General features: G+C 45.6%; 1 protein-coding gene across 4 annotated transcripts in view; it reads right to left on the bottom strand.

Moving 5' to 3' along the window:
* Positions 1-26,287, bottom strand: part of LOC106745339 — a 70,582-nt gene that overhangs the window by 41,533 nt on the left and 2,762 nt on the right. The window contains exon 1 of one of the 4 annotated variants that reach the window (XM_014620853.1): positions 9,689-11,755. The exons of the other annotated variants lie outside the window; for them this stretch is intronic. Within the exon in view, the coding sequence (XP_014476339.1) occupies positions 9,689-9,750 (62 nt within the window). The 5' untranslated portion in view covers positions 9,751-11,755. Of the gene's footprint in view, positions 1-9,688; positions 11,756-26,287 lie in introns of those variants that run through there. 4 annotated transcript variants of the gene reach the window in all.

The raw sequence follows: 26,287 nt of genomic DNA, 5'->3' as shown, positions 1-26,287 counted from the left end.
GTATTCCTCCTCTCGTCCTCGCTCCGGCGATGCGAATAAATTCCGTTGGGTACGCATCGGAGATGGAAACGCGTCTCGCTCTCTCCGGAGGATGCGTTAATAAAAACGAGATAAGGAGAATTGAACTTTGAACCGAGCTAAAACTAAACGGTCGTAAACGGAGGAAGAGGGGGGAGGGGAGGAGAGATAATCGAATCGCTTACGATTGTGCTTCGACCCGGCGACGAATGGCGCGCGTGCGAGCAATTAAGTTACGTGCGGATTTCGCAGCGAATGAAATGTGAGCCGAGTCGAAGCCAACGTCCGACCCCGAAAGAAGGCGGCGGCAGGCAGTGACGCATGTCTCAGGGTTGAACTGTTGACCGCCGCGTATAACGACGCCGCGCACGTACGCGAGATCGCGATCGAGTTTATCGGATGGTACACACGCGAAGAACGTGTCGCAATCAACATGACCTTATTCCGAAGATGTCGGCGAGATAACCCGCGGCAGGGCGATTCTTGACTCTCGCCCTCTGCCCCATTTACCCGGATGTTCGGGTCATCGAGGCCCGAGAGGAAGGGCAAGCGGGTGAGAGGGGGAAGGGATAACAATTGAAGCAACAAGAGCGAGTGCCACTTACTCTCGCTCCGCTGACTATAAATAGGCGTCCACCGTGGCTGGCTTCGTGCTCCAAAAGAGACAAAATTGAAAAATTGGCGTTTGCCGAGGGTCACGGATCGCAACGTTGGGATCGCGACTATCAGCAATCCCGATGATGATGGGGAATAATATAATCGAAGTGTGTGCCGATACGACTCGATCGACGTTGCTCGCGGGAACGTTACGCGTGTAACTCGCGAGATCGAAATATTCAGAGCCGATTTCCCGAAGTTCACGAGGGAGTAAGCAAGCTCGCTCGAGGCACCGAAGGGGGAGATAATATTCCGCCGACCGGTTGTCCGGGAACGTCCGACGGCGTTATTCGTCTCATTTTACGTACGTGTAATAGTTTCCGGAAGAAACCGGCAAATTATCGCGACGCAACCTCGGCGGTAAATCAATCACGATTTGCCGGGCGCGATAGCGATCGATTCTTGCGCGGCGCCGACACGCGAGAGATGACATACAAGGCACGTTACATTTCTTATGTAAATGTGCAGCGACGCACAAGGCGCAACAGTGATTTCACGCGGCGAAGACGCAACGAGTTGCGCCGCGAGAGTGTTCGTGTTTTTTGCGCGAAGAGGAATCATCGCGCGCGCTGCCGAAGGAGGAGCACGATAATGACGTGCTCGCGTGGATATTCGCGCGCGCACATACGCTCGTCGTAATTTATCAAGTGCAGTTACAATCGCGTGTCTTTTGCGCAATCGCGCCACGATTTCACTATTTATGTGTTCCGCCATTTCGTGCGAGGAATCCTCGCGCGGAACTGGCGCGCGGGAGAGAGATAAACATTCATTTCCAGGTTCATCCTTTATTTTAGCCGGACGATACTTCGCATAGCGTTATCGCCCGGGCCATCGCGCTGATCCGAGGAAAGTCGCCCGCAAAGGCCTCGCGGGGGAAAACATTGTACAGCGAAGAAAAGCGATTACCCGACTTATCTCTCTTCTTTTAAGTAATGGTTATCTTGAACGGGGAATATTTTCTTAACATAATAACAAATACTAGAAAAGCTCGTTATTATTTATTCAAGAGGAAAATTTGCTAATTTTTTTAAGAATATTAGAAACTTTACCGAAGAAAAGTTAGATTCAGTTAATTGGAATTAAATAAACCGATGTTTTGGTTGTAGGGTTTCAATTTAATATTCTTAATTGAAGTACCAAACTTACTAAGATGGTTTGTTTCAAGTATTCCGTAAGTTTATATATCTACAAGTATATCATAAGTTCGTCGTAAACATCAAATTTATTCCAAATATCGTCCTAGTAAATGTAATACTTCAATTAAGAGTGTTAAATTAAAACACTGAAACTAAAACTTCGGTTTATTTATTCCAATTAGTCGAATTTGACTTTTCTTCAATAAAGCTCGTAATATTCTTGGGTAAATGATAATGAGCTTTCCTAATATTTGTGACATTTTAATACTATTATCAAGAAAATATCCTTCACTCAAGATGACCGTTACTTAAAAGAAGAGAAATAAACTGAATAATTGCTTTTTTTCGCGGTACAATAATATTCTTCCCTGTGCAGAAAGTCAATCCGCAACAACATTGTTTTTTGCGACCCGCCGGACGATTTTATGCTGCTAATTGCGTCGAGGAAACGCATGTGTACCACATCGATGTGCATAAAAAATAAAATTGCGACGAAACGCCTAAAATAAGCGTTTCCCGATGAAGTATCCGGTGTATATCGTTGACGTTTTATTCGTTGCGTTCGATTGACCGGATCGCACGGGATGAAATGTAAAGGAAGAGTGGAAATGAAAATGTCAAAAAAGTACGTAGCAGTCATCGCCGGAATTTGACGCATAAATTTTTCGAATAAATTCCGGAGAGCTTCAAGAGGATAAAGGGACATTTGAGGACTTTTTTTATTTCCCAAATATTGTTCTACCTTTTGCGCGTGTGACCCGGGAGAATGCAGGGGAAAGATCGTATCACGATCCGTCAAGCTTCGCCCACCGAATGATTTGGCTGCTTGACCGAGTCTCACGTGGACGAAGGAAGAAAGAAGCTTTCTTCCGGCGAAGTGCTGACGCGACTCTCGACGTGCGCCTTTTCGTAGAGGGCAGGGGCAGCCGGAACTCTATTTTTTTCCCTTTCGAAACGTCGTGAAAGAAAGGTCGAGAAATCGGAGACACTAGTTGCTCTCTCGCGCGAGTCGCAGCGCGCGCGTGTGTCAAGTTCGAGGCCGCGATTGATCTCTCTCTCTCCCCGTGTGCGGCGGACTCGTTAATCAAGTCCGGTTCGCGCCGACCTGCGCCGCCAACAGCATAAGCGAAGCTCCTCCACCTGATGTGATTACGTAATGAGCGCGGTCGATGGATAAAACGTGCACGACGACAGTGTGCGTGCGTGCGCGCGCGAAACGACGGAATAATAATTTACCGCCGAAAGGACGACGAATATACACGTCGCTCCCGTTTGCCGTCGAGATGCTGCCGGTTTATCCTCCATCGAGAGAAAATGGAGGAGGATCGGTATAGACACGCCAGTGTTCGTCACTTCGCTGCTGGGAAATGAGGCGGAGCGCCGGTACGACGAGATAGTCAACGATGAAAGGAAGCTCCTTCAACGTCGATACTCTCCCTCTCTCACGGGATCGCCGAGATCTCAATAATCTCCCCGTGGTATCGCAACGGCAACTGTCGATTCGACCGTGTAATCGTGCCCAGGGAGATTAGCCCGCGTGTGGGTGTGTCACGGTTCGTGATTCAATAATGGAATATGTAATCGCGACTATCAGCGGCACACGATAGTCTCCAGCGGAGATTGGTCTATGCATGTACGATTCGTTCGCGTTGCGCTCGACACACCCCCGTGCAAAGGTAGAGTCGGGGAGGAAGAGGAGAGGAGAAGGAAGAAACGAGGAACGGAATATCAAGCGTTCGCCGATCGTACGAAAAACGAGCAGCGGAAAATCGCGCTAACGAGAGAAAACGTCGCGAAGCGCGATCCTTGTCTCTTTTCTCCCCGTCGTCCGTTCGATCTCTCGACACGCGCGCGTCCGCCGCAGGTGAGAAATTTGCGCCCGTCATCGGCGCGGCGTTCCGGATTTTCTCGGACGGCGAAGATTTCCCGGCGATAAAACGACGGCGCGTGGAAAAGCGACCGGCTGGCCGTGAGTGAGAAACGCCCGTGTATAACGACTTAGCAAAGAAAGGAAGCTTCTTCCGCTGCCTTCCTTCTAACGCTGTTGGCCTGTGTTTTCCCGCGCAGACTGGCGGAAAACTAATTAAGGATGTATCGCCCATTACTGCTGGTGTATTTTCAGCGGCGTGCGAAAGGTGCCATAAATTTTATACTTATCAAACAAAATTACGCTCCTGCACATTTATTTCACTACCTAATTAATAAATGTTAATTTGAAATGAAGTTGAAGTAAACATATTTACGCAATATTACGAATACAAAAATATTATTTTTTATTTTTCTTATTAATGCTATATTTATGCATCAGTTGATCTAACAGAAATGCATAGATAATAGAAAAAAGTATATAAGTGTTTAAATATGTACATATATATATATATATATATATATATACATGTATTTATATTTCAAGTATTATAATTAGTTGTGAACTTTATACTGCTGTCAAAAAGTATCAACTTTAGACACAAATATCTCAGCTCTCGAATGATCAATCTTTCTATGATTGCACGAGTAATGTGAATTTAGATAATATTTCAATATATATGCAGTGCAAGTTTCATCGAATTCTCATCACACTCATTTCGCTTTACAACTTCATTTAAAGTAAAATAACTTTTTAACCCAGGCCCTTCTGAATTATTGCAAAACTTCTGGTGTCACTTTTAAATGCAACGTAGATTAATTTGCATTTTTTTCATAATCCTTTCATTATTTTGACTTATGGGCAATACATCCTTAAGCGGCGAACGTGCGATTTCTTCCGTTATACAACAATCAGCTCCGGCTAATTCGAAAATGTAACCGAATTTTACTCCATTTTATCAGCGGTTATCTCTTGCAACACGCGCGCATACTATCGCAAACATTATTCTCCCAAAGTTCGCTATATGTTGAGTATGTATCATAGCGATTAATTGCAAAATAAAGTCATAAAAGATCTGAGCATGACCATTGTGCACATTAACCGGCGGAGCCTTAATTACGCGCAGTGTAATCATACTGAGAAGAAAAGTATTAGATATTTGCGACGTTAGATAATCGCACAGTGAAGTAATTACAGTCATGAAATCAGGAATTTCTGCTGAAAAGTCGTAATAAATCAGGTAATCCTGCATCAATGTGCACGGTTATATCGCCGAGTACAATATCGCACCCGATGCAACACGGCTTCTCATCTCGCTCCCCGTCTCGGTTTTCTCCTATTTTTATACGCGTTTTATTCCGTATTAAGACACTACACGCGACCCTGTTCTCCCCCTCCCTTCTCCTCCACGTTGTTTCCTTTGATCCACCGATCGGTTTAATCGGTTTAATTGATCGAGCGCGTCTTATTACACGAAGCGTCCTATAAACTATAATCATGCTCGAAAGTCGCCTCCTTAATAACGTCAGTCTCCTCACGAAGCGAGGGAGCAACGTCTTAATTAAAGACGAGTTTCCGGAAGGATGTCCGGGAACGGGGGAGATCCTAGCCGAGAGAGCGAACTAAAGAAAAAGCTCAATCGGGGAAAATAGGATCGCGAGTTAGGTGCGCGATTGCGAGCGTCGAACGCGGAGCAAAAAGGATTGATTAATGGCAGCTCGCGCCGAGCGACGCATATCTTTACGAGAGATAACTCCGTTATATAGATCTCGAATTAGTCGTGGCTAATTCCGACGCGTAACCCGCGGGAATATTCTTCCTGCATCGGCTAACAGCAATCGCCTCTGCAAGCGAGATAACAACTTATTAGATAACTCCATCGATCGAGTTAACGTGTGCGCGACACATCAGATGCGATAAACGAACGACTCCCTTTTCATGTTCGCGCAATTTCAATATAATCCAATTAATTTTAGATGCATGTATATCCGGAAGAGAGAGAATTTTATTGATTAATTTCTGTGTGGACAGCCCTTTCTCATTTCAAATATAATTATATGTCACTGAAGAGGATGCATTGAAAAATCCATTTAACTGACTCGAACACAATTTGGTTTGGGCAAACAAATGTTTCGGTTGTGAGAATCAAATTTTGGTTTGGAACAATCAAAAAATTGGTTTGCCGATATCGAAATCAAATTTCGTTCGAGTCAACTAAATGGGGTTTTCAATGTGAAATAAACGAAACGTCTGACAATAATTCTTAATACTTTTTCTGGATCGATGTAGTTTCGATATTTATATCCTAAAAAATTCTTGTATAAATTTTCCTTAAGAACTAAATTCTTCACATTTGTCCATTCCGCACCTAGCTCTCTTTTTTTAGTTTTGATTAAAAATCATCAGTCTTACCTATTGTTTCCCACAATTTCATTGAACAAGATTTAACAAAATCAAATAATACAGTTTATCGGAGCGGTTCGCCACGAGTAAGCCGAGAATCGGGGTCATTCAACTCGATTCGAGCGCTTTCTGATCCATCTTTCTTTACAGTGTATAATTTATTGATACTCGGGGATATCACCGTTCCTAAGTCACGACTACGACACGACGAGCGCGGGAGCACGCAGAGCGCGGCTCGGCGAGACGAAGAGACCACGGGCCTAAGTAAAACGACCTTGCACAAACAGCGCGACGAACACAGCGGCGCGGTGTCGACGACCGCGCTTGTTGTTAGTATAGCTCGCGAGAGATGCAACCGGCAGCGCCTTTCTACAGCCTTGACTGCAACCTCCAGCTCGCGCGTTTGTTCGCGAGCTGCCACCAACCTCACGTCACGTGCGAGATCAACGCGCATCCTGCGGCAAGCGCGACAAAAGAGCGCGAACAATGCGCGCCTCTGACCTGCGTTGTCGATAAATAAGACGAATTAGCGTATTTTTTATCTCCCGTTTATTCCTCTCCTTTTTTTCTCCCTCTCTCGCGACGCGAGCCTATTGTGAGTCTCTCGTGCGTGCTCATTACCGCGCCCCGCTGAATAATACGACGGCCGGTAATTTAACCTTGCGATCGGGAAGCGCGCGCGTCGTGTGTGTTCGCGAAGCAACGGGAAACTTTGCGATAACTTTTGCGGCAAACGCGGTAATAATAACACGTCACGAGGACGACGAAGAGACGCTCGCGTCAGGTTGCGCGTTTACGTTACCAATTTACGACCCGTACATTTCCGTTTTCGGTTTACGCTCCTTGGCATTTCGACGCCAAGATTTTTACGTACGAGCCGCGGCGTTATATAAGGTTACTTCGTTATCGAAACCGGTAGCATTAAATATCTCCCCTGTGATATTTCATTATCATAATTGGATATTGAATAACGATTTACAATTATGATATGCGACCGTTAGGTAATCCTCCGGATTTTCGGTTTAATTAAAAGAGAAATAATCGGGCGTAATTGGATATAAACGAAAGGGAGAGAGATGCGCGCTTTTTATTTACTCGTCAAATGTCGAGCTCGCAATTAATGGGACGTCCAAACTTTCGCGAAATTAAACGCCGCTCTTGATAAACGAAGGCAGCAGCCCAGTGCGAAATAATAACGCGCGTGCCTCGGCATCTCCGCGCCAAACGAATCCCCTTAATTTTCATTTGCGCACGTTCGTTTGACGCGGGCAAACAAACCTCCGAAATAACGTTGCGACATAACATTGTCGATCTTTTGCCGTTAATTTTTCTTCACGGAAGCGTCACATTTCCAAACGCGCGAAAACGGTATTCGCGAACGCGCCTTCGCCAGGCGCGGTTTCTTCTTTGCCTCTCTCGGCGCGCACCGGCCGAAAACAAGAAGGAAATAGAGATAAGATAAAAAAAAAGATAGATCGCAGCCCTAACGGGGAGTATTTAGCCCGTGAAGCGAACTGCCTGTCCACACACGCGAGCGGCATGACGTGGACGGATGTCGGAGTGAATTGGCGCAATGACCATAACCGGGGCCCACCGTGTACACGACTAATGCGCGACCATTTTTTTCCCCGCCCGTGTTAAGCCGCGGACGACCTCTGCGTTCGCCGATGCGAGACCGGCGCTCGTGAACTGCCGAAAGTCCGAGAAATGACGAGAAATTCACGCGACGCGAATTCCCTGCCATCCGCGGAACGGAGGATTTCGCGGACACGCTCTCGCATGTGTCTCATTTTTCATGATTAGACTCTTCTCGCTTCTCGTTAACGAGCGAAACCCGGATATCGCCACGGCTCGTCAGCTCGCCGTGTCCACCGATGTTGACGAGCAACACCCGTCTCGTTGCGCTGTGGATAATAAGGTCACAGCGCGCGCAATTCGTCTATCCCGTCTTGCGACGACCTTGCCTCCGTTTCCGTAGTGGCGCGGAAATTTTTCCAACGCCAGCCGACGAGCACGATTCGAGGACGGTGGTGGTGATACTCCTCTCTCCCGGCGGATCTATTGACGAGGATAATCCGATTTCACGACTCCCCGGGGCGCGACCTCGGATAAGCAGGGGCCCGACTATCCGAATCGACGCCGGAGACATGGTAGCGATAAGCTCGGCGCGAAAAGCCTGCGAAAAGCTTGCGAAAAGGCGACAGCTATATCAGTGCACTGATAGTGGCGGCCGCTTCATCGAGAGATGCCGACAAGGAGCGTTATTTAAGACTAAAAAACTATCAAAGTGGTCAAACGACCGGTTTGTAATTTTTTTTTCTTATAAAAATTACTCCAATTTCTAACGGTGCACATTCTCTAAGGATTAACCGTAATTTTGGTCGCAATGTGTAAACGAATAAAATATTTTGTCCTTTGCATTGCGTATTTTTTCCCCCCAAAAATCTTACTTAAACTGCTGCGGTAGAAAAGTTACACATTAATCGTCGGTAGTTTTAGTGTTAACGTAGCGCGAGAATCGCGCATACTTTTCATTTGCATTCTACGTTCGCTTCTTTCTCTTCCTGGGAGTACAAACGACTCGGTACGTGACGGTGCCCTCCTCTCCTCCTCCCCTTCCCGCGCGATTTGCACGCGTGCAAGTGGCCACGTGCGTCGTGCACGCTCAGGTGGCATCGAGACGCCAGGCACGATCTTACATTCGCGTTACCGTCGAAGGCCAAATTCGCGATCAGCTACGCTCGCTGCACTTTAAAGAAAGAAAAAAAAAAGACCAGAGCCGATGCAACTCGAACCGACTCGAACGAACTCGATTTTCAACTGTTCCGATTCTTTTAGAGGAATTCCTATTTCTTTATCTTTTGGTTGTGCGTAAGAAGAAGAGAGAGCTCAATGTTCAGTTCGACAGGGCAATCGCAAAGCTATGATCTAATGCATTATCAGTCGTGATTAATCAGCACAGATTTCTTTAGAAAGGCTGGTTCCTTCTTAGCCTATTAGTCTTTCTTCTAAATCCATGTCAGTGACTTACAATAAGTGTGAAACAGCATTATCGAAGCTCGGTTTATTATTAATTTTAAGTGATAGGAAGATTTTAGTGAGCCTTTTTTTTTTTATTTAAGATTCTGAGAAGTCTTATTGAACGTCCTGAGATATTGAAGTTACTTACATTTAATGTCGCTTCTCGGACTCGTGCGCGGAAAAGAAAGTTCCGTTGAATTAACTAGAAGAAGGTCTGATAGAAGAACCATAATTATGGTTCTTATATCAGAGGTTCTGTTCACTTCAACCAAAACGCGTTTGGTTGTTCACTTTCTGGTTAATGCAACCAAACTTTTCCTCCCGTGCAGATATTTCCTACTTTTTCAACAACGAAATGCAACAATAATAACAACAATATAATTAGTTATACTTTATAAGAGACAAGATAGTATCATAGCGCTGATGATATGCCCGCAACGCGGCATTCAACTTGAGAACGATAAAAGTAAGTATCTCGGCGATCGCGCAATTAAATGCGCGCTCAACAAAGAGGAGAGACGACGACTCGGGAATTTCGTTCCCCGATAAGGATCGTGTGACATCATCGTCACGAGCGTACACGTACCTCGCGGTGTTCTCGCCGACGAACTGGGACTTCTCGGTGTTGAATGGAGTGCCGAACGTCATGACAGAGCAGACAGGCGAACGTCGCTGCGAGTTGTCGGTGTCTACGGCGGCGTTCTTATCAGCGGTGCGACCGCCGAAGAGCCCGGCTAGTCAGCTGATCGCGCGATGCTTCATCGCTTCGGCCAGTGTGCGCATAACGGCGGGGATCTTGCCGTGTGCCGGCCGACGACTATTGTCCTCCTCCCCCGCGATCCGCACTTTTCTCACTTGTCTCTCGAGTTTAGCTCCCGATGTGTGTGTCCTCGTGAGTTAATCGAGAGAACACGCGTTCGCTCAGCCGCTTCTCCTTTATTCCTGATACACCGTGGCGTATCGCCGAGTCACTAAGGTGTCCAAGGGGGAGCCTGTCGCTGCTTTTCGTCCGGAACGACTTGGCACGGTGGAACGTGCGAAGCTACGGGCTTCTTCTGCAATCCTTTCGCGTTCCTCGCGAGCGTCCCCGATTCGACTGGAAGAGCGGAATCGGAGAGTCCGCTCGGAGCCGCCTTCCTCTCGCGCACGAGGCCTCTCCGATCGTCGTGCGTGTATATGTGTGGTAACGGTATATCGCGAAGAGAGACGTTCGGAGATTTACCGGAGCGAGCGGGCGAGGTGCAACGACCGGCTGATCGCGTTCGCCGTCGCGACTTGTCGCGGCTCGCGTTGTCGAGCTGCTACGCAACGGCCGGGAGCGGCGCAACGACGCGTCCTCGCCGACTTTTGGATATCGAATCTACGAGTATCCGGCTCGAACTGGTGCGACTCGATGTGGTCGGCCGCTTTCTGTCTGAATCAACGTTCACGTCCGTTCTCGACACGTTCCAGAGGATCTCCCGTTCCGCGCGCTTGTCTCGCGATTCCTCCCGAAATCAGGCGGCTTTGATCTCCTCGGTATTCCTAAGCTGCTCGAAAGCTCGTTAATCCGTCCGAACTTCAGGCCGCCGTTGATTAGATATTCGCAAGCTGCGCAACAACTTCGCCGCGCCACACTCGACGCTCTCGGTCGACTGACTGGTCTCTCTCTCTCTCGATATCACAGATCGGCGGATAGCCGCCTTTGTGTTTCACGCTGAAAAGGCTTCTTCTCAATCGTAGTCTCCTTTATCGCGATTTCGCACTTTTCGATTAGGTCGTCGCTGTTTATAGCTCGCAGTTTTACGGACTTTCTGCCTTTCCGTATCGCTGACCTATTTTTATTCTCCCGAGCTGGAGTCTTTTTCTCCCACTCGCGCTGTCGGGCCACAGAAGCGCGTAATCCTTTATTCAGTTCCCCCAGCTGACTCCTCCTTCTCGCCGCCGCCGTTCCCGATAAATTCGACGCGGAAATCGAGAAACGTCTCGTCTCTCTCGTTTCGTTGTAACCGCTATTCAGACTTCCCGTCCGCACCGCATCCGCACTACCACCCACTCGTCTCTCACGCGCTCTCTTGGATTTCGCGTTGTCGGAATACAATAGTACTCTCTTCCTCGATTGATCCCGAGCCCCTCTCACAGTCTTGCCGCGATATGTACGTGTTTCCCTTCGGATTCTCCTCTCGTCGTCGCGTGATCGACTCTCCCCCTCCCCGGTGATCAGAATCCGGGGCTGATAATAACAAGGACACCGTGTAGCACCGAGCCGATCGCGCGCGATCGCTTCGTCGGGTTAGCGCGCGATTCTTGCAGGCTTCACGGGATAATCGCGCACTCGACGTCCGCCAGCGATGACGACGGAGTGTCGCGCGGAATGCTGTGTCGTTTCGATGAAACAGCGTCGTCGTCGTCGGCTTCCACCTGCCGCGCGACTACTCGCTCGCTCGTTCGCGTTCTCTCGGAGTAACGATCGCGCGTACGACTGCGAGAGAATGAAGAAGAGGAAGAGCGGGAGAAAGAGAGACGCACGCACACACAGAGAAGGACGGGCGAGAGGGCGACAGAGAGAGAGAGAGAGAGAGAAGGAGCCGAGAGGGATCGACCGCGGCCGAAGTGCAGCGAAGAAGGTTAGCAGCAAGACCGTGCACACCGGGTACTACTGGTACGCGTCGCGCCTGGCACCCGACTGACTCCGGCTGCGAGGATGAAGCCAGACGACGCGGACGTGGCTGACGCCGCGGACTCTGCCGCCCCACCGCCGCCTCCGACGTCGTCATCACCACCCCCAGCAGCCAAGCGGGCGGACGGACGCGCAGCGCACAAACGGCTGTGTCGTAGCGGAAGAACCCGTGGTGGTATCTCTTCAACCCTCATTTCTTCAACCGTCGTTGTATCGCTCTCCGACTTCCGCCTCGGAGAGAGTGCGACGAGGAACACGTGTTGGTTAGATTGTGAAGCGACATGTGTATGAACGGGCACGAGCGAGCGAGCGACACCTCCATTCCGCTTCCTGAGATCGTCGATTTTAACCGGCCCACTCCTAATCTGCCGAAATAATCGTCGGATATGGTGTTATGTCGACACACGTGTGATATTTCAATTTGCAGCGTGATAACGACGGTCTACCGACGCGGCCGGGCGCAGAATGAGGTGAGAAGCACGATCTTGTATTTGAAAGTAAACGCGAGGTTTCCAGCGACAAAAATAGCGCACACCGGATGATGAAATCTAATATCTCGATAATAGGTTTAGAAAAGAAATTGGATGAAAAGAACCGGATGTCTCAGGGGTTACGCAAGTTTCGTTGCGTAAACCGCGATCTCCAGTCCAGAATTGAATAAAAGGCCGACGCGCGTTCGAGCTTGTTTTACGTAAAGGAAAGAAATGAAAAAAAAATAACGGAAAAATTTTGCCGAACAAATTAGGGTGGCTCGTCGCATAAAACCGTGAAATCGAGCTCGTTCAACTTCATCGCGGGTAGTTTCGACTGATCCTTTTTATAACGTAGCACCAGACGGATAGCGTGTCAGCCCTGTGTGTTTAAAGGAAAGTACATAAAGTGGTAATGTCTAACGATAAAAATAGTGTCCGGTAATAAAAACCGATACGGATTAATAATATATCGGCACGAATAACGTTACGCGCTCGATCGCGTAATAATTTCGCGTAACGAATCATTTATGTGCCAACGATCCGTGTATTTGTAAAACGGATTTTACACGGATTTTACGCGAATACCGGCGCGCACCATCGAGCGTTCCTGTTGTCCGCTCGGACACGATTATGCGAGCATGTTCGGTTTACGGATACGACAACGACGTCACCGGAATAAGCGAACACCTGTTTGCTCGTATAATAGCGACACACTGTCGGTCGCAGCAAGCTTTCATCCGTGGAAATGTTGATATATATATACCGTGTGTCCAGGGCGTTTAAATGAAAATAAGTTACACTCGTGGGACGAAAGTTACGTAAATGACGACACCCGCGTCGACATCGCGTGTCAACGCCATTTCTCCGTATTTATTATTCCATCCGAGCTGGACAGCGCGTGCAGCTCCGGCTTTTTACACCCGAGCACACTGATTAACGATAAATGAGTGACGCTCGAAGTGCAATGAATGAAAGATTTATGCCCAACGACGCACTCTTTCAACAACGTCATCGTTTCGACGCCGTTCGTTAATTTTACACTTGCATCAATTACGTCGGGACGAACGAAAATTTGCAAATTTCAAGCGCGCTGAAAGGAATTTTCTCCTCTTTGTCATAATTATGTTCAACCGTGAGAGATCGTACCTTCGTTGAGCACACTCGGCTGATTATTTCAACCGGGATAACGACGATATCAATCGATATCGTCGCTCGCGTGCCCCTTCAATAAAATCCCGAGTCGAAATTTTTTCGCTCGAATAACTCCGACAATCGCACGGGCCAAGATAAATCGTAGCGGACGCGGTACCAATGACGTAATGTGACTGTGGGATCCGTCGGGTGTCCGACGTCACGCTATTATTTTCAACTCTCGACATAAAACCTGCCGAAGCCTGACCTATCCCTGAGACACGGAGATATTTCCAAACGGATGGATTACGGATCGATAACGGGCGCTCTCTCTCTCTCTCTCTCTCACACTCACCTGTTCACACAACGTGGGGTTAAAAAGGGCTCCGAGATGGTGCTAAAAAAAGGCGAGGTGAAAAAAATTACGGATAAATTGAGATGAAGGGTAATCGACTCTGCTCCGTCTGTCTCGTAATACGTGCGCTATAATAAAGGACTGTTATGTACAAAACATCGACACTCGACGTCATCGTTGAAGCGTTTGATCGATCGGCTTTTTAATGGAATCATCGGCGCGATCTGTTAATACGTTTACACAGGCGGAAGGGATCGCATCAACGCGGTGGAACAGGGTAAAATGCCGTCGAAATGCGCGGGAAAATCGTACGATCCTTTCGGACGTATCGACAGCAAATGGAGAGCGCGAATGCGAAATCGTTAAACGGCGAAGTATTTGTTTTATTTTACACATATTTATTGCGACCAGATAATATTTTATTTGGTTAAAAAACATTATTTCAAATAATAGTGTTCTTTCCTTTAATTAGTAGAGTTTTCTTGAACGAGACAATAACATTTTTATTCAAACAAATAATATTTCGTGCGAATATATGTTTTTATGAAACAAATTTTCGTCAAATAAATAGAGATACTAAGTCTAAAGAAACATTTTTTTCTGCGTACGTGTTCGACTACATCGTGTCGCGAATGGCTCAATTAAATTTCATTAAATCTCGCCTCTTCCGTGTACCCACGTCTGTCTCCCACTCAGCACTATACTTCTCACGCTCTTCATGAGAATAGAGGGTTATCCTTATCGTATCGGAGCAACAGCAGCGAGTGTTGCACCATATACATGTATCCAATATCTGGTGGTTAGCAATTTATTAAATACATACGCGTACTTACGTACGTACGTAGTATGTGCATTTCCAAAGTCTCTCGCGGTAGATATGCGATAACGAGTAGCGAGACTCGCGTTCGCATACCCAGTAGTACTGTTTTCCCCGCCTTAATGTGCGTTCGCCAACTTGCACGGCAGGATGAAGCCATTAATTACGGTAGGACGAGCCTAAGAGGTTGATGATACGAGTAAACCGAGCTCCAAGGGACCGTATTACGTGCGGCTCGATATACATAGGGGTATGTACATAGGGTATGGAGATAGCATCAAAGATATGTATATATAAAAGACGCAAAACCTAAAAAAACGAAACTTGAAAAAAAAAACCTAAAGAAAACGCGAAACCTGGAAAAACGCGAAACCTAGAAAAAAACGTGAAACTTAAAAAACGCGAAACCTAAACGCAAAAACCTATGCTCGCAACCTATGCGCAGAAACCATAGATAGAACCCATACGCGGAACCTATGTACGAAACCTAACTTAACTAATATGTACATATATGTTCTATGTAGCAAACGTATCATCGCGTTCGCATAAATTCAAACGATCGTCTCGCGACATTTCAGTAAATTAAGAAATCCCCCGAAATAACTGTAGCAAGAAGATCGCAGTATTTTCCCCTCGATAAGCCTTGCCCGATATCCGATAGCAAAATTAATCTCTTCTGCGAATAACGACGAAAATAAGGAGCAAAACAGAGAATAAACGACAAATTCTCTCACTGCATACTGGCACTAATTGCAAAACTCGAAAAGGAAAGAAAGAAAAACATTACGACTTTTCTGCCGATAGTATTATGCAAATGTGTGAACGTGATGCAAAAGAACGCCGTGACGAACGCTTATATTTGCAGTTTCGTTCATAGATAAACAAAGGCTCAAGTGCGACAAAAGTTTGAGAGGGAGTAAAGCAGCGTACAAAGAATCGAAGTAGGCACTTCAATTCTCTCGATACGTTTGAAAAGCGAACACGTGCTATCTTCAGACCGATTCTTTGATAGTGACGAAACCGCGTAGAAAACCTGTGAGTCAAGCGAATTATTATAGATCGCGAAATCACGACGGTACTTTTCTCAGTTACCAGAAGAAGGGACACGTAGGATATGAATGGGTTTCTCGAGAGAGGCATGATTGAGTTACGCGAAGAACTCTCGCCGTGTGAGCGGGACGACTCAAAATAAATCCAACACTCATCGTCCCGGCGACATCCATTCGGCCTAAGTCCCTCATCTTCAGCCGGAGAGCGCTCCGGGCGTGCACGCGGAGGAGGTTTAAGAGCCGTTTCGGCGGAACTAATTCTCCGTAATACGAGCGTGTTCCAGTTAGCGACCAAAAATACCGCGTTTCATTTACGGCTCATGAATCTTCAAAATGGCGAAATCAACGGCCCCTTACGGGACCTGGAAGTTTATATAGGCGTCTCGACATTAAATTCAACGTGTCGTGGGAGAATCCAACGGGGAATATCCATAGGTATCCTGAAAACAGGACAAAACACTGCGTAGAAATCCCAAACGGGGCCGAAAACTTTTATCTCGCTCGCGAGGTTGTGTAGGTGTTCGGTCGTTCGATCGGATTTTCGCGCACCACGTCATAGCCAGGATGCACAAGGACGAGACAGATGCAGGTTACACGAACCGGTGTACGTATCGCCGGCAGAAAGTAGCGCGAGAGCAATACGTATTAATTATCGTCCGCTCGCCGGAGCAGAAGCGCGTGGCGTTCGAATCGAGTCGCAAAGCGACACATCTTTGGGCCGGGGAAATATTACACTTCATCTCCGTGCACTTCAAGATACGGTAAAATAAATCTTGTCAATTATCAGTCTTACGCGTAGAAAAAGAAACACGTCACTCTCGTTAACGGTTAAGCTAAATCGCTCGAAACGCGCGCACCGTACGACGCTGTTGCGATCGATCTTCTCTCTCTCTCTCTCTCTCGTTTCGTCCCGACGATTGGACTAAATAAATGGAGGTATTTCGACAACGGCCATGAAGAATATGTACTTGGTTTCGTGACTAAGAAATAAGAAGTCCCCGCTAAAGCTTCCCACCATTTCGCGATCGCCGACTGATAAAAGACCCTTACATATATACCCGGTGTGTGTGTGCGTGCAAGATAAACTGACGACGCTAAAAGCGGGGTCAACGTACATTCGGACTTGGTAACTCCGGCAAGGATAATAGCGTAGTCGTATTCCCCCGACGCGAAAGGACGACGAGCAGGAGGAAAGTGTGTATTTGTGTGTGTGTGTGCCGACTCGGAATAACCTTAGCGCGGCGTATTTTGACGCACGCTTGATTGATAAAGCTCATTCGTACGCACATTCGTATCGGCGAGGTTTCACTAAAATTAGAAGCACTCCGCTGTCTCTAACCATCACATTGACGTAAACCGAATCAATCTTACTTCGAGGACGTTGTCTCGAAGCGTAAAAAACATATCTGACAATAAAACGAATTCTTTCCCCGTCGCGGTTTGTGCAGAGTATTCGGAAAAATACCGAAAATAAATATAGTGGCGATAGTGCCTTTATCGAGCGGAAATGTCAAAAGAATTGTCGGAGCGAACGAGAAAGAAGAGAGAAAGATAGATAGGTCGATAGATAGAAGCGTTTATGGCCCGAGGACGATTGCCCTCCAAGAGCGTTACATAAGGATAAGTTTGTTGAGAAATTATGTGGTGTTTACGATATTTAGAAATTAAGATCCGTATTCTGAATTCTCTTTTATTGATAAAAGCGCCTTAAATGTGACTTCTTAGCCAATCTGGGGATTTCTAGCTACTTTTAAAGACACTTTCTTATCCATAAAAGAGAATTCAAAATATGACCGAGTCAAAATTTCGGCCTTATGTTAAACCTTTAATTTAATATAGTAAGAGATGAAGTAGCAAAATAGGAAAAAATATAATAGCAAAAATATAATAAAAAGATATATGGCAAAATAGGTTCAATTTCAATTCTAATAATATAATATAACCCTTACTTTGACTCTTAATATCCTAAATTTCCATTTTCGCTGTTTCAACGTCAAAATAGGTTGTTGAGATTAAAATTCAACCTGTAGAATTAAAAGTTCAAGAGGGAAATTAAAAAGTGTCAATATCGTCAAAGTAGGTTTTTACTAGTTTATAAGCCGTCTAAGTAGACGCAATTTATCCTTAAGAGCGTCAAAGTAACATCAAAATTTCAACTCGGAGGAGCTAAAAAGAATACTTTCTCAGTTTAAATTTTACGAACAATTTTACTTGCCATGAGTTTTGACGCGGTATCGATAGAATTTCTGTTTAAAACCTGTGAGAGAGGTCGAATTTATTTACACGGAAGCGAAAAATGGAGAAAGAAGAGACGGTAAATAGAATGGCAGACAAAATTGAATGATTGTATTACTAATACGCTGAATGACGATTATTAGTGACCGGCACTGCAATATTACCGCTTCTCATTAAGTTACATATTAAAATTACGACAAATTGCATCATCGTTAAATCGGTTCAACGGTCGATAAAGAACCGACGAAACGAGATGAAAAATACATGCGTTTTGAATTGCCTTTATTTACCGCCGTATCTTTGGTAATTCGATCACCGGTTAAGCTTTTGTGCAATTTCAACAGAAATCAATGCGATAATGAACGTGTTGAACAACCATCGCGATTTAAGAATTAAAACAACGCTATTTCGCGTTTCGAACGATATTCACGATATTCTATGCCATTACATCCACAATAAAGGATCGACATTCTCCCGATGTTTCTCGCAAAACAAGAAGCGGAATGTGAGCGCGATGTCCCTTTGAAAGAAATCAACCGTTATTAAACGTGACCTATCAGGTATGCGAGATTAACACTGCGAAATGCGAATTTTTATCAAATTCACGCGATATTCGATTGTCCACGTTTGTCCACCAATAATAAAAACGAATTATTAACGAATCGTAGGGCTGCTGATGTCAATATTTGTTCCATTTTGTTAGTCGGTTATAATTTTTTTCGTGGAAATAATTCCTTCATGGACGAATGTGGACAAATCGTGGACAAACGAATGAGGCGTGCGTTTAAAAAAAAAATCATCTTTCGGAGAATTTCATAGTCGATATATCGCCGCGTCACAGTGAGAAGAATCATGATATCGATACCGGCCCAATAATTTTCGCGCCTTTCTCGCACGTCGGATCCGCCGAGATTTTTCACAGCATCGCGCCGGCAACACAATGTCGCCGACGCCGCTTCCCCGCAGTATCCTTGAACCTTCGACTCCGTCGTAGTCCCTTCCTCTTTCTCTCTCATTCTTTCTCTTTCTCTCTCGTTGTAACGACTGTAAATTCTCCAAAAGTTCGGAGATACCCGTTCTCGGTCACGCGAGGTACGGCATGTCACCACCGCGACTCACCCGCGCGATTGCTCCTATGGATGTCGCCAGCTAATCCTCGGTTAGACTTCGATCATCCTCTTACTATGATTAATTTTAATTTTCAGCCTACGTTATTAAAAAGAAAATTGATGTAATTCAATCCCGGTGAAATGTTTGCACAATCAGCGGAAACGGACACACACAGAGAAAAATATTTCTTTAGATTTAACAATAAGATTTCTTTAATTGACGACTTCTTTAGTAAATTATGTTTATACTAAACAAATCCGAATCAAACAAACACATATACAAAATCTAAAGAATCTTTTCCTCTGTGTATTAAGAAATGAAGCCAACATTTGAGAAAGAGGGAGAACGCGGATTATCCGCTACCTTAATGAGTTGTCGCCGCGCCGCAGTTAAAATCGCCTTCAGACGCGCGCGTCGCGCATCGCCAGCTTGAAAGCGAAATAGAATACGCGACAACGGCGTCGCGCACGTTTTCCCATCGCCGCGCGGCCCGTCTGCAAAGCACTCGTGTGGAGCCTCACGTGGAGTTCTTTCACATAGCGGCCGCTGAGTCATCCCTACACTGTAGATCCCACACGGCGCGATCTCACACAAAGATCTCGAAGGCGTGTATCGTCGTCGTCGTCGTCGTCGACGCCGTCATGCGAGCCGCGCTCAAAACGCGTCCGGTCTGTGAACTTTGCGCGCAACGCGGCCGTACAATGGTGGCCGCGCGCATAGCGGCGACGCGTTAATTATAATTCTGTGCCTCTGCGAAATTCAACGTGACTTCTCGCGAGTACACACTATCGTGAATCGTGTCTCATGATTTCGACATTATTTTCGACGGTGGCCACGTACAGTACCTGGCCATATTATTAGATTTCCACTTTGATTTTTTTCATAGAACGCAGGTTAGCAGGGGAAGAAAAGCTACTGATTTTATGTTTATTCGATTAGAATAATTCTCGGTGTCAATGAGCGCTTTCACCTCCGCAATTTCCTGAGATGTCGAATCACATGTTTCACCAGTAATTTATGTAAACAATATTAATATTTTTCACACAATTAATTTTTCTAGTTAGTGAGCAAGGAATTGGAAGTTTCAAGTCACAAATAAACAAAAGTTAAACTAAATTTCAATTGACACACACATTCAAAACTGACGTCTGTCTCGTTATTATCGACAATGCAACTAACGCAGGTTCATACTTATTCAAGGTCATTGTAACAGCCAAGTGAAATGACGTCATGTAAATGGAAAAAAAAACTTTTTCTAGAATAACAGTTCCTTAACACATAATTCGGTCGACAGATGAATCGTATTGTAAAGCTGGTCCTCGGAAGCCAATGATTTGTAAAAAAAATTGAGGTGCGCCTAATAATATAGCCAGGGATTGAAATTAGCGGATCATATGTAACGGAATATGCAAGTGATATTCGGTGTCGTTATTTCATTCGATATACGATCACCTCGTATATTTCACGTTGCGAGAATTTCCACTTTTGAGTTTGTACCGCACGTTACCGTGTAGTTACTGTTAACGTGGCTCCGAGTATCGCCCCATATATATCCGCTATTTTGTGCCTTTCACGCGGGAGGGAACTTGAAAATTACATGTGAGCGGACGGGCGTAAAAATACTTCAGGATGTATTATGTACCGTGTGAGAAAAAGTTTAACAGACGCGTGAATAAAAGACGCTTACGCTTAACCGGCAAGCGGCCTGCTGAACGCGCGTTCGACCGTATGAATTATAAATCTTGAAAAATGAGAAAAGAATAAAGCACGTTCGCGCGCGCTGTTCAAGTGAATGAAAAATACATCACTTCGCCGCGTCGCATTTCGATGATATTAAAGCGTCACGTATATACAGGCGACGTTACACGTATTTCCGTCCGTCCGTCGGTCCATATTTCCTGTCGTTATGTGTGCTGTATTACTCCTCGTGAATAGGACTTCTATTATATTACACAACGGTGCGAGCGAACAGCCGCGATTAATGTTTCCGGTGCAAGTTTTCGCGAAAACGGCGCAACGGAAATATTTCATATTTCGCATGCAGAGCCGCGGGAGGAAGCGCCACACGCGCGAAAATAAAGTCCTCCTCTCTTCAGCGCGCCAGGAGAATATCTCTCCTTCTTCTCCTTCTCCGTTTTTCGTCAAGGAAAGCGGAGAGAAATCGCGGACACCCACGTGTCCGCCTCGCGCTCGCGCACGCTACGGCGGTGTTAAATATGTCGGAAACACGCGATACAACGCGGAACGGGGATTTATTTTTGGATGCCTCGATTCTACGGCAAAGTATCATTTCTCGAAGCGCGTCTCTCTCCTCACGCGGAGAGAGACGTGTTGTACATCGGTCGGTGAATCTGCGTTTCCCGGTAACGTGAAAAAAAATCGATTACGCATCTCGAGACGCGATATTTTCTCTGAAAAAATTGTCACTCAGCCGTACGAAAATAATATTTCGCATGCGTTCTTAGTCAAACGAAAGAGAGAGAGAGGGAGGGGGCTCGTTTCGCGGTTTTCTTCGCCCGTTCAACGCAAAATACACGCGAGAGTGGAAACCGCGTCCGCCGTAAGATAAAAATATATTCAAGCGTCGTCGTGAAGAAATGCGTGTGTGTTGCAACGAACTATTTATAGTGCCGCTCTTACGTAACCGTATGCGCCAATACGCAGGAACGGAACGCCTAATTAGCGCGCAGCTTCGTTCGCGAAACGACGAAATCGCGAATCTGCGAAAAGTCCCGCGCGTTGCTCCTTGCTTCTCATCTGTCGCGCGTTCTTCGCGCATACGCGTATTTTTCAATTCATTTTTGTCTCACTCGCGCGCCCCTACCTTGTGTGCGCGACTCGGAAAGTTCCCGCGAGTTTCTTGAACTCGACGACTTTCTTCCTCGAGCGTGTTACGGCGCTCGCGATCTTAACAGAATATCTTTCCGCGGGAGCAGAGACGCAACGATAAAGATGATTGGGAACGATAATCGTGGGGCCATAACAGTCACCATATAAAACAAAATTATACAGAACAAAAAAGTGAAATAGTGACAGCTTCTTGGGAATAAAGTCGACAAAAAATGATCCATCAAACATCAAATAGTGATCAAAGTGGCATTTCTCGTCAAATTTTGAGAATAACTAAGGCCGATTAAGCAAAAAAAAAGTAACACATAACTTCCCAAGTTTATCTTTGAATAACTTAATATATATTACGAGTTTTTTTTTTTAACAGAACGGTTTGACAGTTCATAACAAGATCAAGGGCATGAACGGTACAAGTACGCTTTCGGACTGGTTTAATTCAAAAGATGTCTTAAGTGACTGGATGGTAACGTTGTAATCGTGATTGCATTAAAAAACCGCAAGAGTAATGCCAACAATATTTATTCTTCAATAACAATGATCCATAGATTCAGCTTCATATTCAATTATGCACAAAAGTGGAAAATGGAGCAGTACGAATCAAGGAAAATAAGATTCAAAATGAATTAATTTTCGGTGCGCTAGCTCACGATTACACAATCCCAGGTCCGGGGAGTAAGTTCGGCGACAAGGTGTGAATTATTTTTCTTTCTCCCGACAAATTTTCCTCTCTCTACGAAAGCGAAGCTACTACGCTAAGCTATCACGACCCTCGTCTTCTCAGCGATCCGCCGGCAAGCGACACTCTTTCATATGCACTTTCCCGGATCGCTTTTGTCGTCGTAACTTCACGATTTTCGCGACTTTTTAGGAGCTATCGCCTGCGACGAGCGGCCACAGCCGCATATTGATCCATCTGACAATAACGTAGAAGAAAACCAGCCGGTTGATCGTGCACGCGACCTCCACGAGATCGTGCTCGGTGGGTATGCCGCTGAGGAGGTCACGCAGGATCGGCTCGTCGGCGAGGAAGCCGCGACAGGGTCGGCCGACCTCGTGGTCGCCTCGCACCACCGAACATTCCGGCCGTGCGGTTTTCCGGCCCTCCTGCCTTCCGCCCTTCTGAATCCACCCTTCGATCGCGTGCAAAACGGAGTAAACCTCACCCATGGCCGTCGATTGCGATCGCTCGTTCGTTCGTTCGCGCGGAGGACGACGACCGTCGCCGGCACGGGTCGCCGACCAACGACGACTGATCGACGTTCGGTACGTGAATGCTTCCCCGGTGGCGTTCCGCCGCGGAGAATTCTCGCGATGCAACCATTTCGACGGTAGTTACCTAACGCGACACCGTCATCGGTCAAAAGTGACTTCGCCGCGTTGCGAAACCTCGACGCGGACACCACGCGAGAGAGTGTGGTGGTGGTTGGCCGATGTCGCCGTGCGATATCTCGATTCGAGTGGTCGATTTCGAAATTTCACCAGAAAGAAATCCAACCAAGTAACGTGTATATCGATGTAAATTGAATTTACCGAACGTAAACGTTAACGTGTTAACGCCGCCGAAGTTATCGCATATTGAAAAAAATAATTTGACGAAAACCGAGTCTAGTTGAACTAAATTTAGAAATGGTTTTGCGGGTTTAAAAGGGCCGAAATTTGGTAGAAAAAGTCAGGACAATTAGCTCGCTCTGAAATTGAGTTCGTTCAACTCGAACTTTTTCGATACATTGTTTTTTATATACAATAGATCTGTTTTTTTCTCGCTGAACTGGATGCATCAATTTGTGCACACAGTGGAGAATATTATTGTACTGCGAAAAAAACAATTACTCAGTTTACTTTTATTCTTTCAAGTAATGATTATCTTGAACGAAAAATATTCTCTTCATAATAATATTGAAATACACCCATCACAAGTATCAGAAAAGATCATCATCATTTACTCAAAAGAAAAATTTGTTTTCTTTTCAAAAATATTATAAACTTTATTGAAGAAAAGTTAAATTCGATTAATTGAAATAAGTATATAGTATAAGTATATAATGAGTATAATGCTGTATATATTTTTCTGTGTGTGGTTTCTCTCCTTTTCTTTTTTCCACCAAGTCATAATTGTACATCTATTTCTTTCTAAGTTCTATTAGTATGAACATTAGTTCAACGAGAAAAACAGACCTAATGCAAACAGGGAACGATATTTCCTGTTGCAAAAAGCAAATCGCGAATCCGAAAACGAGCCTCCCTCCGACCGCGAGAATGCGACGAATGTACTTCATTTTCCACGGAGCTTCCCGTTTTCACACCGTTTTTCGCGATTTTCAGATTTCAGAGGGGGTATGAGAATCGAGGAAATACGCAAACTGCGCGACGAAATTTCTCGATAGTCGCGTATTACATTACGGTCACCGTATAACTGCGACGCCGTCGAGGAATTTATCGAGGAGAAATGCGGTAGTGGCGCAGAGGAGTGGATGCAGCTGCGATGAATTCATGTGCTTTCCGTTCGTTAGCCGTTGCGGCGGACGATAAAGAACGTGAATCGCATCTCGGTTGCCGCACCTGCTTCTCCTCTGACGCGGGGAACGGCCGCACAATTTCGAGAGTTCTAACCGTCAGCTGTCGCGCCTGCGCCGACGGTGACAATGATAAAATAGTCCGCATCGCGGAGAAATCGGAATGATCGCGCGTTCATTACCAAATATTGACGTAATCAACAATCCATAATTGACCTCAATAGTCTNCCCCCCCCCCCCCAATTACCCGGAAACGCTCATTATCGTTTCAGGACGCGCTCGCCAGAAATAGCCGCCGCGCTTATCTCTCTGCAAATTGATTTCCATGTGAAATAATCCCGCAGCTGCATTTCGTGACACGTGCGAGCTCTCACCGCGTAACTCGCATGTACATTCGACAAAATGCAATCCTTGCAAAGAGAACGTGACGAGGAACAACACGTCGAAACTGTCGGTCGCAACGAGCAGACAACGGTGATCGCTAAAACTACAGTCCCTAGCCAGATTATCAGACGCACCTTCATTTTTTACATTTCATTGACTTCCGAAGACCGGCTTTATAATAATACGACTCTATCCATCGATCGAATTATATGAAGGAACTATTATTCTAAAATTTTATTATAAAATATATTTTTTTGTGACGTTATTTTACTTGGCTGTTACAATGAACAAGTATGAACCCGCGCTAGTTGCATTGTTGATAATAACTGGAACAGACGTTTTGTGTGTGTGTGTGTGTGTGTATCAATTGAAATTTAGTTTTACTTTTATTTATTTATGCCTTGAAGCTTCAAATTCCCTGCTTACTGACATAAAAAGAAATTTCCGCGTGAAAAATATTCATATTGTTTACAATAATTATGAGCAAAACAAGTGATTTGACATCTCAAGGAAGGTTGCAGAGGTAAAAGCACTGACTGACACCGAAAATTATTCTAATCGCGTAAATATAAAATGAGTAGCCTTTCTTTTCCTCCTAATCTGTGTTTTATTAAAAAATCAAAGTGTGTCTGATAATATGGCCAGTGACTATACGAGAGACACCCGTCTCACTGCTGATCACGCTTTTCGATGGCTGATGGAGGAAAACGGAGGTTGAGGAACTTGCTTCCTCGTTCGTCGCCCAGGTACACCAAGTCTGAGCGGATGAAGAAGAGAGGGTTGAGAGGGAATGCACAGTGTGGGTGGATGTAACGTGAATGAAAGCAGAGAGGTGAAAAGGGGCAACGAGAGGGAATGAAGAGTGAATGTGTATGTGTGTGCGTGAGAGAAAGAGAGAAAGAGAGAGGAGAGAAATTGTACGTGTATGTCGGTGGGAGGGAGAGATGCAGATGCCTGGCTGCTGTGGATCGATAGAACGGAGCTGCGTGATGGTCGTCTTTCTACATGGATAACCGATAAATGCCGGGAATCGCTGTGAATGAGAAACAGGCAGTCCCGCTTGATGAAGGCAGTCGGAGGAGGAAATTGCAAGTATGCAAGTTACGCCACCTGACTGCCACCACATCGATTGCCGAATGGCCGATGTCTCGAATCGGGCGAATCACGAACGGGGTATAAATACCTCACGGGATAACGCGCGTGTTAAGATGACAAATGAAAATCGCGATACATTCGATCGGGAATTGTGCACATCTCACACTGCACACGCGTATGCACGTGTGTGATGTGTGAAAAAATGATACGCTTATTTTTTTACAATTTATTTACGGTCATCCTGCGATAGCTTCCTACTCGATTTTTAGTTAGCGAAAATTTTACATGGCGAGCCGCCAGTCGTGGCGACTGTTTACGCGACGTTAAATTCAATAAGCCAAGGCTGGCGTTTCCTCAAGGATTTAAATTGAACTGTGTACTTTACGCTTTTACAAAATATTGTATCGAGAAACTATAAGCGTATCAAATGTTGAAAAATTAAACGTTCGCGATAAAAAAAAGGAATCTCCGTCTCTTTCTCTCTCTCTCTCTCTCTTTTTCCCCTGCGACATTT

This window comes from Dinoponera quadriceps, unplaced genomic scaffold (assembly GCF_001313825.1).
Source record: "Dinoponera quadriceps isolate SergipeBrazil2010 unplaced genomic scaffold, ASM131382v1 scaffold1609, whole genome shotgun sequence".
Lineage (NCBI taxonomy): Eukaryota > Metazoa > Arthropoda > Insecta > Hymenoptera > Formicidae > Dinoponera > Dinoponera quadriceps.
Note: the sequence above shows the minus strand (reverse complement) of the source record. Positions and strands in the feature narration are given on the sequence as shown.